Source organism: Anomaloglossus baeobatrachus, chromosome 1 (assembly GCF_048569485.1).
Source record: "Anomaloglossus baeobatrachus isolate aAnoBae1 chromosome 1, aAnoBae1.hap1, whole genome shotgun sequence".
NCBI classification, from domain to species: domain Eukaryota; kingdom Metazoa; phylum Chordata; class Amphibia; order Anura; family Aromobatidae; genus Anomaloglossus; species Anomaloglossus baeobatrachus.
This window is the reverse complement of record NC_134353.1, coordinates 422,233,076-422,252,618: the sequence shown is the minus strand read 5'-3', so window position 1 is coordinate 422,252,618 and position 19,543 is coordinate 422,233,076. Positions and strand designations below refer to the sequence as shown.

The 19,543-nt window shown below is 49.4% G+C and overlaps 1 protein-coding gene across 1 annotated transcript in view; it reads right to left on the bottom strand.

Annotated features, from left to right (window-relative positions):
- The window catches only part of UBXN6 (UBX domain protein 6), an 82,163-nt gene that overhangs the window by 45,873 nt on the left and 16,747 nt on the right, over nt 1–19,543 (bottom strand). The window contains exons 2-3 of the mRNA XM_075352601.1: nt 12,443–12,597; nt 6,554–6,603 (exon numbers count right to left, since the gene is read on the bottom strand). Coding sequence (XP_075208716.1) covers nt 6,554–6,603; nt 12,443–12,597 — 205 coding nt within the window. The remainder of the gene's footprint in view (nt 1–6,553; nt 6,604–12,442; nt 12,598–19,543) is intronic.

Sequence of the window (19,543 nt, the reverse complement as noted above, 5' to 3'; positions counted from 1 at the left end):
CAATACAAGCAGCATAGAAGCCTGTGCCCTGGCACCCCAGCTCTTCTGCTGCTGTAGACTAGTCATCTCGGGGAATATGGCCCAGAAGAGTGACCATACAGTGCTATGTATAGCATACAAGCACAAGTACAAATGCACACTGCAGCCCATGCAATACAAGCAGCATAGAAAAAAACCTGTGCCCCAGCACCCTTGGTTTTCTGCTGCTGTAGTCTAGCCATTCCAGGAGAATATAGCTAAGACTAGCGACTGTACAGTGCAATGTATAGCATATAAGCATAAACACAAATGAACACCTCAGTCGTGCAATACAAGCAGCCTAGAAAGCCTGTGCCTTAGCACACCTGCTTTCCTGCTGCTGATGTGTCGCTCCCCAAGCGGGCATATAGCGACCTATGCAGTAAAAAACAACACATGTACACACTGCAGTTATATCGTGGTCAGCACTATGTGTGCCTCTTACCGCCCGCCTATAAGCGGGTGTATGATCGCCACCGTCCTGCCTTGGTGCCGAAAGTCCGAGCTCGGACTGCAGTAATGGCTGCCGGCTTCTTCCCCAGCTCATGTGAGGAGGGGCGGGCCGTGGGCGTGCCCCCAAGGCAGAGCGGGAATCCGGCGTCCGACAGTGTGCAGTGAGAGGGCTGGAGCATGTAAAAAGGCTCCAGCCCTCGGCGCTGCTGATTGCTCAGCGCCTGTCCCCTTCCCTGAGTGACAGGGAGGGGGCGGGAACGAAGCGGCACTAGGCCGCAGAAGCCGGGGACTGGATTTATAAGCGCCGCCGCCGTAAAAGCGCGGTCGGCGCCCAGTCCCCGGCGAACTACAAGTCCCAGCCGCGCCGCCGCTCCCGGAGCGTCCGGCGCGGTAGTTCCCAAAACACAAAGTCACTCAGCAAAGCTGCAGTGACTGTAACCCTTTACTGTCCCCGGCGCACTAGCACACCCAGCAAGTCTAGAGTGTGCTGTGCCTGTGTGTACGGGGACACAGAGTACCTGTAATGGTGCAGGGCCATGTCCCTGAACGGTACTCCAGCTCCGTATCCAGCAGGTTCAAATGGGTCTGTGGATGGAGCCCGGCGTCAGAGCTTTGAGGCCGGCAGGATCCCACTTCCACAGAGCCCCTCAGGGGGATGTGGAAGGAAAGCAGCATGTGGGCTCCAGCCGCCGTACCAGCAATAGGTACCTCAACCTTACAACACCATCAACGGGTGAGAAGGGAGCATGCTGGGGGCCCTATATGGGCCCTCTTTTCTTCCATCCGAAATAGTCAGCAGCTACTGCTGACTAAAATCTGTGGAGCTATGCGTGGATGTCTGACCTCCTTCGCACAAAGCTTGAAAACTGGAGAACCCGTGATACCACGGGGGGGTATAGCCAGAAGGGGAGGGGCCTTGCACTTTTTAGTGTAGTGCTTTGTGTGGCCTCCGGAGGGCAGTAGCTATACCCCAATCGTCTGGGTCTCCCAATAGAGCGCTGAAGAAAACAAAGACTGAACAAACCTACATCCCATTTTCTGCAGCACAAGACTTATCTAGAAGATGCTAAGCCACAGGTTTCCTACAAATGTCAAGTTTTTACTCCTCATACCTCCACATGGAGATGTAAATCTGTTATTTCATTTTAGTTTGTAAAAACTGTAGCAGGTACTTTCTCTGAACCTTTAGTTTTGCATTAACTTAACGTGGATCAGTGAAAAAAAAAAAAGAAATCCGATGTTTGTTTTTCAATTTTCTTTTATTTTTAAATGGTCCTGGTAGATTTTAATGAGAATAGGCCATGGTCTCAGTCTCAATGACCACTTTATCACAGAACACCAGGCTGTATGTTGCTCGTGTTACAGTGAGCAGCCTGTCTGGTCTATACATGCATTGTCTGCAGCATCACCAAACTAATCTCCCATTAAACACATCAGGGACGTCATTAATTAGCAATTGCAAAGGGGGCTGCCAGCAGTGGATCTTGATGACTTGCATGCCCAGGTGCATTCAGCGTGGCAGAACATTCCTCAGACAACCATTAGTAACCACACTGATGCATGCACTTACACACTATGGCATGCTACCTCTGATGAGGCACTTATACTCAATATATTGAGACGTTTAAATATTTTGCTTTCATTTTTCATTTCTTCCATATCATTAATATGTCTATTCACCCTGTAATTTCCATGTAACTACATGACATTTCCTTCTAGATGATGAAATTACAATGGTAAGGAGGGAGTGTATACAGGGGCGTAACTACCGCGGTCGCAGGGGTCGCGATTGCGACTGGGCCCTCAGGGTTAGGGGCCCGTGCAGCAGATCAGCAGCCGGCTCCTGTCAGTGAGAAGAGCTGCGCTGTTCGTGCATTTTCAGTAGCAGCGGCCGGGCAGCGTGAGCTCCGCCCCCTCCTGTTTCTGCATGGGATTACTATACACTGTGCTGCCGGCCTCTGCAGCAGATAGATCAGGTAAGGGCAGCAGTGCAGTGACCGGCAGCACTTACCGTGTCCCTCTGTCCCAGCAGCCCAGGCTGTATATACTCTGCCTCCCTCCCCCTTGCTCTGTGCAGTCACCGACAGCGTCCGATCGTATATATAGTTATGTGCGACCATGTGGAGAGGGGTGAGCTGTGGCAGGAAAGTGCATCTGACCTTTACTTTCTATGTTATCTTAATGTAAACCGTTCAGGTGCTGCTTTGGACACTTTGGGATTTGGGGGGGAGGATGAGGCTGATAAGGTGATGGGGGCCAGCCCACAGAATCAGTCACACTGTGGGCAGTGGGGGAAGTGTGCAGAAGTTTGATGAAAGCAGCACAGCCAGGTCCTGTTCCTAAATCCAGCTAAATTACTGTGCACTGCTCTGCTACATACACAGAAGACCTTTGTGCACACGTGGCTTTTTTCATGCGTTTTTCCTTGCTTTTTTAATCATAAGCAAAGAAAAATCATCCCAGCAAAGTCTGTGAATCCTCACTTGCTGTGCCCACGCTGTTTTTTTGCAGTTTTTGTTGCTGAAAATAGAAGCAGTGTGTCAGTTGTTTCTGTATTTTTTCCTGGTTTTTCACCAATTAACTTCAATGGAGTCAGTGAAAAATGCAGGAAAAAAATGCATGTGTAATGCCCACGTTGAATATTTGTGTGTTATCTTCTTTTTTGACGACACTGGGGCTCCCTGCAGCCATTTCCTCATCTCAGTCTTTACTGCAGGACATTGCTTCTGGGAAGTCTGGTGATATCACACGGTGAATCGAGTTCATGCCTGCGGATCACCAGGGTGTCCTGCAGATCCGCCGCCATGAACTCAGTTCACCTTGTGATGTCACCAGGGTTTCCTGCACCTAGGCCATGTGGTCTTTACCGCGGGACCTTGTTGCAGGGAACTCTGCTGACGTAGGTGCCCTGGTCTGTGAGGCGATGCATACCTCAGTAAACCGGGGTCATCATGGTGATGACCCAGGGTTGCCATGGCAGCAATCGGGTCCCTGTGATTGCACAACAGGGACCCGATCGCCAGAGAGGGGTAAGCGATGCCTCTCCCTGCCTTCTGAATGCAGCAATCGCATCGATTGCAGCATTTAGAGGGTTAAACTGCCGAGAGCGGCACGGGTACTGCTCCTGGCAGCGAGAGCCAGGTCCTGGCTTTGAGATCAGGTGACCGCAGGGGATACAGCTCTTGAACCCCCATGATCGCCATGACTAAAAAACGCTCAAAAAGAAGTAGGTGAAAAAACACGCAAACGCAATAAAAAATGCTTGTTTTTCAGTTGCTTTTTTCATTCCAAACATGTGTTTTATGTGCAGATTTTCTGCACATAAAAACGCAATGTGGGCACATAGCCTAAAGTAGATTTGATGCAATATGTCCTGGGAGCGTGTTTTATCTTTACAAAACATGAGCTGACTTCAGCAACCAATAGTTGGTGGATGGAGTGATGAGAGCAGGCAGGGGCGTAACGATCACACACGCAGAGATTGTTACCAGGTCCAAAGGTACAGGGGACACGCCAACCCCAGCTCCTACTTCAGCTGGATATGCATCTGAGGGCGCACATCCAGCTAAAATGCATCACAGCACATAGACCCTCTGGGTCCCTGCACTGTGATACACGCTGCCAGGCTAACAGTGGCTGGGAGCTGACATCCATACAATGACTGGGGGCAGCGCATGGTAGTACTGTCATGCGCTATGACACGCACTCCAATGTCAGCTGCAGGCCACTCCGCGCTCGCTACAGAGGACACTTAGTGATGTGGGAGCAGAGGCAAGATGAGTAGAATTTTTTTTAAATTATTAGAGACAGTCCCAGACCATATATACCAGGATGAGGAACATATACTGTATATCAGGATGGGAGACATATATTAGGATGGGCCCAGGATGTGCAACATTTTTACTAGGATCGGCCCAGGATTGGATAAATATATACCAGGATGGGGACGTTATATACCATGTATACCAGGATGGGGAACATGTATACCAGGATGGGGACATATATACCAGTATGGGGGACATATGTACCAGGATTGGGAACATTACTGCATAATGAAGGGGGGGGAAGGGGCAATTAATATGTCTTTATAGGATTTAGAACGCTACAGGTACCCGTTCATCTGACCAACGTCCGAAGGGGGGCCCAGGTCTACCTTTCGCACCGGCCCATCACACTCTAGTTACGCCACTGAGTGTATACTATGTAAAACTAAACTAAGATATCAAAGAAACTACATAATAGTTTACATATAGTGTTTGGCATACTTTGGATTAAACTTAAATATAAAATAGTTGTTGAACCACTAGAAATGTTTAACCCCTTAATGACCGCGAGCAGTAATATTACGTCCCTGCGGTCATAGTGTTAATCCCAACCTGCTGCTGCGGGCTGCAGGTGGGGATCTGCGCACATGCCAGCTGATTTGTACAGCTGACATGTGTGCCTCGCAGGTACGAGTGGAATTGCTATCCACCTGTACCTGTTAACCCCTTAAATGGCGCTGTCAAACTGAGAGAGCCCTATTTTAACGGCGATCAAGATAAGCGCATACTCAAAGGCCGCCACCGGAAGTCACGTGACGTAATCACGTGGATCCGATGGTTGTCATGGTAGCACAGGGTCATGTGAGGACTTCTGTAGCTCACATGACTCAGGTCCCGTAACCAGCAGCCGAGTACTGCAGGTTACAAGAGATGATCATTGCTCCCGATCTCAGCTGTGCTGCTCTGATCGGGAGAAATAAATGAGCGATCAGACTGCTTATCCTTATAGCCCCCTAGGGGGACTAGTAAAATAAAAAAAAGTTTAAAAAAAAAGTTTAAAAAAAAAAAAGATTTGAAAAATTAAAATAAAATAAAAAAAAAAGAAAAAACCTAAACGTTCAAATGAGCCCCCTTTCACCCCATTGAAAATTAAAGGGTTAAAAAAGATAAAAAATATATACATATTTTGCATGGCCGCATTCAGAAACGCCCTATCTATCAAAATATTAAATCAATTATTCAGATTTGTAAAAGGCAAAAAGATTCCAAACGTCAAAATTATGTTTTTTTGGTTGCCGCAAATTTTGCGCAAAATTCAATAACAGGCATCAAAACATAGCATCGGTGCAAAAATGGTACGGTTAAAAACGTCAGCCCGAGATTAATAAAATAAGCCATCAATGAGCCATAGATCCTGAAAAATGAGAACACTACAGATCACAGAAAATGGCGCAAAACGTACGCCACTTTTTTCGGACAAACTTCAGATTTTTTTTAACCCTTTAGAGAAAAGTAAACCTATTCATGTTTAGTGTTAACGAACTCACACCGACCTCAGGCATCACACCAACACATCAGTTTTACCATATAGAGAACACAGTGAATAAAATCTCAAAAACAATAGTGCAATCGCATTTTTTTAGTAATTTTTCAGCATTTGGAATTTTTGTTGCAGTTTTCCAGTACACTATATGGTAAAACTCATGGTTTCATTTAAAAGTACAGCTCGTTCTGCAAAAAAATTGAGCTCTCACATGACCATATTGACTGAAAAATAAAAAAAGTTACTGCTCTCGGAAGAAGAAATGCAAAAAAAAAACGGAAAGCGCAAAATCGGCCCGTCATGAAGGGGTTAACAAAAGCTTTTGTTGTTTTAAAATGACAAACTGAGTAAGAGCCATCTTACAAATTGCTCCAATGTTACCATAGCCTCAGTATACAGTGCCAGTCTCCATTTGCAGGTTTATACGGATGACAAGTCGACACGACATTGGACTGCTACAGCCAATCACAGGCAGGCTGCCATAGTTACCTCCTTGGTGTACATGCAGCCAGGGCTGCCATAGTTACCTCCTTGGTGTACATGCAGCCAGGGCTGCCATAGTTACCTCCTTGGTGTACATGCAGCCAGTGATAGCTGCAGCAGTCACAAGTCAAGTCATCACCTCAGTGAGCAGTGGAGTGGTGGGGATCTGTTGACTGATTATTACTGTTTGTTATTGTATAGGATTATAAGCTTTTGGTAAAAAGAATATCATGGAAATGGACAAACCCTTTAAATTTTATTTTTTATTTTTTTTTAAGCTAATGATTCTTACATTATTTTCTGGTGTGATCTTAATTTCTTCTTTAGGTTCATCATCTTTTACTGAAAAAACACAAAATAAAAAGGCCAGTTAATTTATACAAGTAGTTGTAGCTAACCATATAAAAAAATAATACATATTCTTAAAAAAATATAGCAAATATAAAAACAGAATGTACCCGGAAGAGAATGGATGCACCTGTCAAAAGGATTTTAATGACTGCAGAGTACATAGGCAGAATAGTGTGGAAAAACGGATTTTTGTGTACTCACCGTACAATCGTTTTCTCTTAGCCATCATTGGGGGACACAGGACCATGGGTGTTATGCTGCCTATCCATAGGAGGACACTAAGTAGATGCAAAAAGCATTAGCTCCTCCTCTGCAGTATACACCCCCTGGCCGGGCCAGGCAACCTCAGTTTTAGTACACAAGCAGTAGGAGAAAAAGCCAGTAAAAACTTACCTCAACAGAGGAAGATGAGAAAAAAAGAGTCATAACCAAATAAGGTACTGAGAGAACCAAGGCCCAACAGGGCAACAGGGTGGGTGCTGTGTCCCCCAATGATGGCTAAGAGAAAACGATTTTACGGTGAGTACACAAAAATCTGTTTTTGTCTGACGCCTCATTGGGGGACACAGGACCATGGGACGTCCTAAAGCAGTCCATGGGTGGGAAAAAAATAAAAGAAGACAACACAACCCAAGGACTAGGAACCAGTCCCAGACAGCCTGGAGCGCCTACTGAGAGAGCTGCTCTACTGCCGTTTGCAGAATTTTCCTACCCAGATTTGCCTCAGCTGAAGCCTGGGTATGGACTCTGTGATGCTTTGAAAAAGTATGTAGGCTAGACCAGGTCGCAGCCTTACACACCTGTTCCACTGAAGCCTGATGCCGAATGGCCCACGAAGCGCCAACTGCTCGCGTGGAATGAGCCCACAGCCCACTAGGAATGGGCTTGAGTTGCAAGCGGTAGACTTCCTGGATCGCAGAGCGAATCCAGCGAGCCAGAGTTGCCTTTGAAGCTGCCTGTCCCTTCTTAGGCCCCTCAGGAATGACGAACAAAAGTCCGTTTTCCTAAAGGGGGCTATCCTGGATATGTAATATGTGAGAGTTCTGACGAGGTCTAACGAATGCAGAGACCTTTCCACCCTTTGAATTGGGTGTGGACAAAAGGAAGGCAGAACAATGTCCTCGTTCAAATGAAACGGGGTAGGAACCTTTGGAAGAAAATCCGGAAGGGGGCGCAGAACCACCTTGTCCTGCTGAAAGATCAGAAAAGGCTTGCGGCAAGAGAGTGCTGCCAGCTCCGAAACCCGTCTGATGGACGTAATTGCCACCACGAATGTTACCTTCCAGGACAGAAGAGCAAGGGAGGATTCCTTGAGAGGTTCAAAGGGAGACCTTTGGAGACCGTCCAGAACGAGATTGAGGTCCCATGGGTCCAGCGGCCGTTTGTACGGGGGAACGAGATGGGAAACGCCCTGGAGGAAGGTCTTGACTTGCGGTTTTTGAGCCAGGCGGCATTGGTAGAAGATTGAGAGCGCTGAGACCTGCCCTTTAAGGGAACTGAGAGCCAACCCCGCTTGCAAGCCAGACTGCAGAAAGTCGAGAATTTTGGGGATGGCCAGAGGGATAGGCTGGACGTTAGTTTCCCTGCAACATGAAAAGAAGATTTTCCACGTACGGTGGTAAATGCGGGATGAAGCAGGCTTTCGGGCGCTGATCATGGTGGAGATAACCGCGGGGGAGAATCCCGCTCTTGTTAATACCCAGGTCTCAATGGCAATGCCGTCAGCTTCAGGGCTCTGGAGTTCTGATGGGAAATGGGCCCTTGGGTCAGCAAGTCTGGGATGTCTGGAAGGCGCCACGGTACGTCTGCGAGCATTTGCACTAATTCGGCGTACCAGGCGCACCTGGGCCAGTCCGGTGCTATCAGTATCACTGGGACTCCCTCTGCCTTGATCTTCCTGATTACCCGCGGCAGCAGGAGTTGAGGTGGAAATATGTAAGGCAGGCGGAAGTGGTGCCAGGAGCAGACTAGAGCTTCCGTGCCGATGGACTGCAGGTCGCGTGACCTGGCTATGAACGCGGGTACCTTTGCGTTCAACCTCGAGGCCATTAGATCCGCATCTGGTGTGTCCCAGCGAGTGCAGATGTGTAGAAATACTTCTGGGTGGAAATACCATTCTCCGGCGGCCAGGCCTTGGCGACTTAGAAAGTCTGCTGCCCAGTTCTCTACCCCCGGTATGTGTACCACTGATATCACTGACCCCGTCGATTCGGCCCAGCTGAGGATCTTGTGGGCCTCGAGATAAGCCGCTTTGCTGCGGGTGCCCCCCTGCCGATTGATATAGGCTACAGCTGTCGCATTGTCCGATTGGACTCGAATCTGACGACCCGCTAGCAGAGGGCAGAACACCCTGAGCGCGAGGAAGATCGCGCGGATTTCCAGGATGTATATGGGTAGGGAAGACTCCTGGGGCGTCCAACGTCCTTGAGCAGTGTGGTGCCGGTACACTGCTCCCCAGCCTAGGAGGCTGGCGTCCGTGGTCAGGACCAGCCAGTTTACTGGGAGAAAAGATCTCCCCTTCGATAGGGATGAGGACCGAAGCCACCAGCGGAGTGCATAGCTGACTGAAAAGGTCAGGTGAAGATGTTTGTCCAGGGAGAAGGGGCTCTTGCCCCAGGCAGCTAGAAGGGCTAGCTGCAGTGGGCGGAGGTGCAGTTGAGCAAAGGGTACTGCCTCCATAGCCGCCACCATCCTGCCAAGCACCTTCATGCTGAATCGAATGGAGCGAGACGGAGGACGTAGAAGGCAGCGTACCGCTTGTCGAAGAGCGATCGCCTTGTCCTGAGGGAGATAGATCAAGCCCCGACGGGTGTCCAGGGACATGCCCAGGAAGGTGATGGATCGTGATGGGACCGGGGATGATTTGTCTAGATTCAGTAGCCACCCTAAGCGGGATAGGGTGTCCATGGTGATCTGTACGCTGGTTGAGCAGTCGCGGAAGGAGGGTGCCTTGATGAGGAGGTCGTCCAAGTAAGGGAGAACGACTACTCCCTTGGCGTGAAGGACGCTCATGGCGGCCGCCATGACTTTGGTGAAGACCCTTGGTGCGGTGGCAAGGCCAAAGGGTAGGGCTATGAATTGAAAATGGGAGTCCTGAACTGCGAAGCGGAGGAACTTTTGGTGATGTGGGGCGATGGGTATGTGCAGGTATGCGTCCTTGATATCTATGGAGGCGAGGAATTCCCCTTCGACCATGGATGCAATAATGGACCTTAGGGACTCCATTCTGAATCTCCGTACGTGCACATGTTTGTTCAGGTGTTTGAGGTCCAGGATGGGTCGAACTGACCCATCCTTTTTGGGGACCACAAAGAGGTTGGAATAAAAACCCCTGAACTTCTCGTCGTCCGGGACGGGTATTATCACTCCTGCTGTTTGGAGCGAGTGAATTGCTGAGAAAAAGGCCTCGCATCGTTTTCGAGTCTTTGGGGGGTTTGAGAGAAGGAACCGACTTGGGGGTCTGATCCGAAATTCTATGTGGTAACCGGAAGACACAAGGTCTTGCACCCATTTGTCGTCTGAGGCGGCAGCCCAGATGTGTTGAAAGAGCCGCAGTCGACCTCCTACAATGAGTGTGTCTTCCGGGGCGCCAAAGGAGTCATGAGGGGGGGAAAACGTCGTGGACGAGTCTCCCTAGTCCTGGACTGTTTCGGTCTAGGCTTCCATGACGAAGTGGGTTTCGGGGAGAGCTGAGAAGGTCGGTCCCTGCGTAGTCCGCGGCTAGAGGCGGGGGCAGACCGGGATGTCGACCAACCAAATGAGTTCCGAAAGGAGCGGAACGAGGACTGTGGACGTCTGGCGAAGGTTGTCCTGGGCTTCAGTTGGGGAAGGGTGGTACTTTTTCCTCCCGTGGCGTCAGAAATGAGCTTGTCCAGACGTTCGCCAAACAATCGGTCTGGAAAAAAGGGAAGGCCCGTGAGAGACTTCTTGGAAGCAGAGTCCGCTCGCCATTGCCGGAGCCAGAGAGCTCTACGGATGGCTATGGTATTGGAGGCGGCAAAAGCTGCGCAGGTAGCAGCATCAATGGAGGCCTGCATGAGGTACTCCGCCGCAGCGGCAATTTGAGCTATTACCTCTGTGACGGTATGAGGGAACTGGGATTCCTCAAGCGAAGTGTTAAGGGATTCTGCCCAGACCGAGATCGCCTTTGCGACCCACACAGAGGCAAAGGAGGGCGAGAGGGAGGAACCCGCAGCCTCAAAGGCAGAGCGGGCGAGGCCTGTCTGTCTGTCGGGTCCTTGATGGAGGAACCATCGAGTAAAGACAGGAGCGTTTTTGTGGCAAGGCGGGAGACCGGGGATCGGCCGAGGGCGGATCGGCCCAGCCCTTAGGGGCAAGTGAGGCAAAAGGGTACCGGGACTCCATGAGTTTACGGTTACCGAAGCGCCTGTCAGGCTTCTCCCTTTGCTTTGTGAGGATATCCTGAAACTCTGGGTGATCAGCGAAAACCTTTTGGGGTTTCCTTGCCCTCTTAAAGGAGACCACATGGTCAGTGGTAGTGGATGGGGGATCCTCCACATGCAGAGTTTGGGAGTTTTGGTTGATTGCTGCTATAAGGGAGTCTATTGCAGTTTGATCATCTGGGGAGGGTGAAACCAAGGAATGATCCTGGTACAAACAGCATTCTCCCTCCTCCAGCTCTTCAGAAGCCGTGGAGCGTGTGGGAGAGCCTGCCCTGTGTGCTCCCGAGGGAGAGCCATGGGGGCCATGAGAGAGTGCTGGAGACACCTGGCCGTGTGCTCTTTTCCTGATCCCTGCAACCAGTGAAGCATGGGCCCGGATTACCTCAGAAGAATCCTCCATAGGGGTATGCGCAGGCTGCGTTCCGTCCAGGGACCCAGAAGGGTGTGGAGGACGACATTGCATAGCCAGCACCAGGTTCTGTGACAGTTTTTCCATGGATTGGGACAGAAACTGTGTCCATTCCGGTGAGCTGGAAGCCCTAGGCTCTGGGCTGACTGTTGCGGCGGTGGTGGCGGGGGGGTCTTGGGGGGCTATAGGGGCACAGGACTCACAGAGAGGTGTGTTTACGTGGTAGCTCAGCGTGGCAGGCAGTGCAGGCTGAATAATAGACTAAGTGAGCCTTAGCACTCTTAGTACCCTTAGAGTTCTGCATGTTCCTAATAGTAGGAGTATGCCAGGAGGGGGAGCAATGATATGCACAGCTACAAGTGAAGCAGTGGGAAGCAAGGATTGTATTTGCTTCGGTGTACCTCACCAGAATCAGCCGATGGTTGTGCGTCCTCAGGAGTCTCTGTGAAGATCTTTGCGCGTTTTCCTGGGGGGCAGGGCGTATCGCAGCCCGCGGGGGGCGGGGCTTAGTGCTAAAAGAGCGCCAAGAAGAAGTCAGTGTGCCCCCTGCTGTCGGCAGTAAAAAAAAAACGGCGGGAAGGGAGCCTCTGAGACAGTTTTTCTCCCCCTCCAGTCAGCACACAGCTACCAGTAGATTATCTCTGCAGGAGTCCCTGCAATCAGCAAGGGACTCCCCCTCCTCCAGCCAGCACGCAGCTAGAGGGAATAAACACTGAGTTTATGAGCCCTGGGAGCCCTCTGCGTTCCCGCCCGTTGATGGTATTGGGAGATCGGTCCCTAAGGGAAACCGTCGCCCTCGAAAAATAACAAAACCTTGAAAGGATGTGCCTCCTACAGACACTAAGCTAAAACTGAGGTTGCCTGGCCTGGCTAGGGGGTGTATACTGCAGAGGAGTAGCTACTGCTTTTTGCATCTACTTAGTGTCCTCCTATGGATAGGCAGCATAACACCCATGGTCCTGTGTCCCCCAATGAGGCGTCAGAGAAATGACGGCATTCTTCATATTTACTGACTTACCTGGAATATGAGCAGTGTCCCAGTGCGGGGTCTTGCCCTTTGTTTGCTTTGAGTCGAGCCTTGCTATTGCCGCAGAAGCAGCGGCTATTTGAGCCTCCCCTGTAGGTGGCTTTCGTGGTGCTGGACGTTCTTTAACAGTGTTGTCAGCTTTGTCTCTAAAAAAAAGAAAGTATTTTTAATAAAATGATAAAACTAAGAAATATATTATTTTTACATTCACCATTAAGATAGTCCACTTTTGGTCCGACTCTGCCAAAGAAGGTAATTTCAGCTGGTATGGCATGCAGGCTGGCAGGACAGACACAGATTCAGGCAGGCAGGACAGGCTTCAGTACTGACTGGTAGGTCAGGTTTAAGTACAGACAGACAGGCAGGACAGGTACAGGTTCAGGCTGTCAAGACAAGTGCATATCCAGGGATCTGACAAGTAATTGGTCACAGGACTAACTAGAAACTATGCTGCTCAATGGGGAAGGTGTCCTAAAGGGAATCTGTCACTAAATTTTTCCCTATTAAAACTAAAAGAATCCCCTTCTGCAGCTCATGGGCTGCATTCTATGAAGGTGCACCTTGGCCTTGACTCCCCTTCCAGACCCCAAAAATAACTTTATAAAACTTGGCCGTTAGATATGCTAATTACCTGTGTTGGCCAGATGGGCGGGCTCATTTTCTGCTCCTTTCCCCCCTCCTGCCGCTGATCGCCATCCTCCTTTCTTGATTGACGGGATGATGCCCTCTGTCATCCTCTTCATCGCATTTTCAAATCTCGCGCCTGTGCAGTTATGTTGGCTTGCGCAGGCGCAGTTCGCTCTGCCATATCGCAGACAGAGCAGAAAACATAGCTGCCCTCGCTTGCGCCGGTGAGGTAAATGCGCAGGCGCAAGATTATGGGCGGGTACGAGCATGGCGCTGGTGAGGTCGGCGCTGTGCATGACCTCACCAGTGCCATGCTCGTTCCCACCCATATTCTCACGCCTGCGCATTTAGCTCACCGGCGCGAGCAGCAGCGTGCAGCCTGTAACCGTGGGCTTTATCTGTGCTGGGTATCAGAATACAGGGGGGCCTACGCCAATTGTTTTATTCATTTATTTTTATACCATGATACTGACCCACAGACAATTGTACTGCTTTCCCTGCCCACCGGCTGTCCTCACGCCTGTGGTTGGTTGCAGTCAGTTGACATGCTGCCACTCAGGGTGGGGGGCGTGTCTAACTGCAACCAATTATACACGCCGGTGGGCAGGGAAAGCAGTGAATATTCAATAAGGGTTACCGTATTTTTCGGACCATAAGACGCACTTTTTTCCCCCCTAAATGTTGGGGGAAAGTGGGGGGTGCGTCTTATGGTCTGAATGTGGCTGCGGGGAATGTGGGTGCTGCTGTGGAGCGGGTCATCGGGGGCACGAGCAGGCTGTAGCAGCCTGCCGTGACCACGTGGACCCGCTCATTTAATATGCACGCCCATCCCCCGCCCATCATCCCTCAGCGCTGAAGCAGGCACTCACAGGTGGGCGGGATGATGGGTGGGGGTTTAACAGCCGGCCCGCATGATCACCCCTGGCAACTACGGCCTGGAGTGATCATGTGTGGCTGTATTCACTGCTCCCCGCGTATCATCATCAGCGCGAGGAGCAGTAAATCAGTGTACAGTACTCACCGTTCCCCTGCAGCACCGCAATCTCCTCCAGTGTCTGTGTCAGCGGCAGCGCCGCTGAGTGGAGCCGTCCCAGTTACCCTGCTGAATCGCGATCATCTCTTGTGTCTGTGCCGGCGGCTGGGTGGAGACTAGCGGGGCGCACAGCGATGACGTCATCGCTGTGCGCACGTGTCCACACACAGCCGCCGGCACAGACACAGGAGATGATCGCGAAGCAGCAGGGTAACGGGGACGGCTCCACTCAGCGGCGCTGCTGCTGACACAGACGGGAGGACGAGCAATGCTGCAGGGAGCGAGGTAAGGTGAGTATGAACGTTTATTTTTTTTTTTTATGTGCCACAGGATGCGGCCATACACCAGGATGGGGTCATATCAGCAGGATGGGGTCATATCAGCAGGATGGGGTCATACGAGCAGGATGGGGTCATACGAGCAGGATGGGGGTATATTATGAGCAGGATGAGGGTATATGAGCAGGATGGGGGTATATTATGAGCAGGATGGGGGTATATAGCAGGATGGGGCCATATGCCATGATGGGTTATATAGCAGGATGCGGCCATATGCCAGTATATAGCAGGATGCGGCCATATGACAGGATGACGGTATATAGCAGGATGAGGGACATATACTGTATATACAAGGCAGGAGGATCATTACCAGGATGCAGCACCTTAGTAGAGAATTTGGGGACATTACCCCCATAACAGTGTCAGCAGCAGATCCTCGCCCCATAACAGTGTGTCATGACCACATTTTTTGCTTAAAATTTTATTTTCCTATTTTCCTCCTCTAAAACCGGGGTGCGTCTTATAGTCCGAAAAATACGGCAATTGTTGGCTCCGGAAGGGAATGCGTGACCTGGAAGCAGCTTGTCGCCATGACAAATCTTCAGTGAGTACACTGCACGCGCTCCTACCACCCTATCCCTTCTACCAACATTTTTAATCTCTGGATTCTGGTCCCCATAAACTTATATGGGTACCGGATTCTGGACAGGATCCGGATTTTTTTTTTTTAAATTTAGCAGGGACCCACAGGTCCCAGTTATCTGCGAGTCCGTCCAGCTCTACTCTTGTGTAAATACTTGGATGATATGGTTTGCTCATTGTAAGTTACGATTGCATCCTTCATCAAGTAAACGAAGCTTTAGCCACACTATGCAACTTGTATGCCTCCAATCAAGGACAATCCACCTGGATACCTAGGATGTTAAGGACTTTACAGCTATTTACTAAAGGGTATCTAATAGTTGGAGGTAACATCAACTCCTCTTTAAATACTCTCCAGATCAGTCTGCCCAGCTCAGAAAATGCTTGGGAAAATCCATAGCTCATTAAGCATATTACACTTGACTGATCCGTGGAGACTCCATAAGGCTTCTGTTACAGATTATACCTTCTTCTCTTAGGCTATGTGCGCACGTGTGCGTATTACATGCAGTTACGCTGCGCTTTGTAGCGCAGCGTAACTGCATGCGTCCTGCGTCCCCTGCATAATCTATGGAGATTGTGCAGGGGCCGTGCGCACGTGGCATCTTAAAGCACAGGGCTTCGGCTGCTGCCCGAAGCGCGTGTTCTAAGAAGTGACATGTCACTTCTTCCGTGCGCTTTGCCGGCAACCCCTGCTCTGTCTATGGCAGGAGCTGCATGCAGAGCGCACGTTCTCTGCCGGCACCATGCGCTTCAGAACGGAGCTTTTCAGCTGCGCTCTGAAGCGCACCTTTTAGGTGCGGTGCAGAGCGCACGCGTGCGCACATAGCCTTACACGCACACCTCTAAACAGCGTTTAGATTATTCCTTTATCCAAAAAGTGTTTCTTCCTTTAGTTCAACCAACAACAATTAAGGGCACTTTACACACTGTGATATCGCTATCGATATCGCTAGCGAGCGTACCCGTGGTGCACAACATCGCTTACACCCGTCACACGGACTTACCTTCCCTGCGACGTCGCTGTGGCCGGAAAACCGCCTCCTTTCTAAGGGGGCGGTTCATGTGGCGTCACAGCGACGTCACACGGCAGCCGTCCAATAGAAGCGGAGGGGCGGAGATGAGCGGGCGGAAGATCCCGCCCACCTACTTCCTTCCTCATTGCCGGTGGACGCAGGTAAGGAGATGTTCGTCGTTCCTGCGGTGTCACACATAGCGATGTGTGATGCCGCAGGAATGACGAACAACCAGCGACATGCACCACCAACGATATTATGAAAAAGAGCAACGTGTCAACGATCAACGATTTTTGACGTTTTTGCGATCGTTGATCGTCGCTCCTAGCTGTCACACGCTGCGATGTCGCTAACGACGCCGGATATGCGTCAGACACACCGTGACCCCGACGATATATCATTAGCGATGTCGCAGCGTGTAAAGCACCCTATAGGTTCCTTACCCTTTCGGACAATGTCCCAATATCTCTATTAATTACAATGTGGGTGGAGCATAGCAGAGCCAGGGACTGTTAACCTGTTAAATGCTGTTGTCAATCTCTGGGAGTGGTTTTAATAGTGCACCCTTATGGAGGCACATCGTTCTAAGCGCCCATTGGCTGTCCCCTGACTTGATCGTGGGGCGCTGGGGGGTTGCTATGACAGCCAGGGACAGTTGAAGACCTCCGTGCCGGTCTTCATGGGGATCCAATGAATAAAAGCATTTGGCCACGCTTCAAAAGGAGACTGTGATTTTTATTATATGCAGCAATACTGTTGTTTTGCTGTATATAGCACAGGTGATTCATGCTCCCTGTACTGACACACAGGGAGAAAATTCCAAGTGCCATGAAATGGTGAAAATAATGGAATGTCTTCAATTTAGAGGTGTTTTTTGTTTTTACAGTGTTCATTGTGTGATAAAAATGACAATTTATGGCATTTTTTTGCGCGCGCGGTGAGCTGATATTTTTAATTATACCAATACGATGCAATGACTGCTTATTATCACATTGAGGTGATAAAAAATGAATTCTAATTGGGTTAATTAATTTCATATTCAATTAAATTGGCCTTTTACAATCACAGAAATGACAAATAGGTTCATTTTTTAAAATATTTTTAATTTATTTTTTTTTGTTTATTAAAGAGTCTTATCTCGCAGTATTTAAGAATATAGTGAAAATCTGAGTGTCCTATGGAGTTCAGGTTATGGCTGTGCTTCACAGGAGAAAAGTGATGACATTTGTAGACCCCCAGCTGTCAAAGTAACCCATCGGTCCAGCATAATCATGTCGCAGGGGGTAAATGGGAGCTCGTGTGCACGGGAACCGACATGCATTCCATTTAAATGCTGCTGATAGATTGCGGCATTTAAATGGTTAACAGTAGTATGGGTGATCCCGAACTGTAAAGTTTGGGGATCGTACCGACCACATAGTGAAGATGTACACGATCCCGATCACGAGCTTTCCTGGGAAGCTCGTGTTACAGATCGTATCCAGGGGCTGTATATAAAAAAAAAATAAATAATATACAGTATGAAAAAACATTGTGATCATAGTTGCAGGTCCCGCGACGCGTCCAGCAGACTGTCGCCCGGCCGCTTCTGCTTCCATGTCCGATCATTGCTGTGCTCCCTGGGTAACCACACTGACTAAAAGGACCTTCTGTGACGTCATAGCCATATGACCAGTCTGGTGTGAATGTTGTAGAGATATTGGCTTACAGACTGGTCACATGCCTATGACGTCATCGTAGGTCCTGTCAACTGACCTTTGATTGTCACTGTGTGAGTGTCGCATCACATCACGGCGCACAATCTCCCCACAGGAGCAGGTCAGCTGCATATATTTCCATGCAGCTGAGGCGCTCCTGTCCGGAGATTGTCAGGCCATGGGGGGTGATGCAATGCAAGACGCAAGTGGAATCATCTCTTCACTGTCAGCCTGCTTCTCGCTCTGTACGGAGCGATGTAGCAGAGCTGATATGGCTCTCTCTGCTTCTCACTTTGTATAGACTGTGTCTGTACCGAGTGATGAAGCTGTGTCTGTACCGAGTGACAAACCTCTACCCGTGGACTACGTTGGATTAAGGATTTTTTGTTTTTATAACAAAGATGGAGTCTCTAAATGTTATTTTTGCTTTATTTCTAAAAAAAAAAAAAAAATAAATTCTGTGTTGCGGTTTATTTTTACTGTTTACTAGAAATTCATGGTGGCCATGTCTAATTTGGCATGACACCATGATTTCGGGCTTCGTACCATCTGAGAATACAAAACTGGTATTAACCCCTTTATTACCCAGGGTGCCACCACCACCGGGGCCACTGGTCGAGCCGGGTAAAGCGCCTGGAAATGGCGCTAAGAAACAATGCGCTATTTCCAGGGGCAGCTGTGGGGTGGTGAGAATCCCAGCCCCCAGCTGCCTCGCTTTACCTGACTGGCGATCAAAATACGGCGGGAGCCAATGCATTTTTTTTTAATTATTTTTTTAAATAATTAAAAAAAAAAAAAATTAATGGGCTTCCCTGTATTTTGATTGCCAGCCAAGGTAAAGCCAGGCAGATGGGGGTGGGGGTGGCAGCTCGTAGCCATCCGCTTTATCTGCGCTGAGAATCAAAAATACAGTGGAGTGCAATTTCATTTTTTAAAATGGCGCGAGATTATTGGCTGGTACGAACATGGCGCTGGTGAGGTCATGCACAGCGCCGACCTCACCAGCGCCATGCTCGTACCTGCCCATAATCTCGAGCCTGCGCATTTAGCTCACCGGCGCGAGCTAGGGCAGCTATGTTTTCTGCTCTGTCTGCGATATGGCAGAGCGAACTGCGCCTGCGCGAGCCGACCTGACTGCACAGGTGCGAGATTTGAAAATGCGTCGAGGAGGATGACGGAGGGCGTCATCCCATCAATCAAGACAGGAGGACGGCGATCTGCGGCAGGAGGGGGGAAAGGAGGAAAAAATGAGCCCGCCCATCTGGCCAACACAGGTAATTAGCATACCTAATGGCCAAGTTTTATAAAGTTATTTTTAGGATCTGGAAGAGGAGTCAGGGCACAAGGTGCACCTTCATAGAAAGCAGCCCAGGAGCTGCAGAAGGAGATTCTTTTAGTTTAATAGGGAAAAATCTGGTGACAGGTTCCCTTTAAGAAGAAAAACACAACATTCTAACAATGACAATCGATCAGATAGACGTGTCAGTTTTTCTTCCATTGATCTTAAGTCTAATGATAGCCATCGCAGTTTCCTGTCCAATTCAGACATGTCGGATAGATCTGGCATCCAAACCTGGGAAAAAAATACTCCAGCTGGACCTTCAAAAAAAACGGCGGAAAATCAAAACACACCAAGCAGGGCAGAAACATTGAAGAAAAATATCCAAGATAAATATTAACTGAACATGAAACATCTACCAGGGTTTCTGACCTCACGGTACTAAATTTGTCTGCCAACATCCTTACTACTTCTCAAATCGACATTTTTAAAAGAGGACTCAATTTCGTTCCCTCTCTGC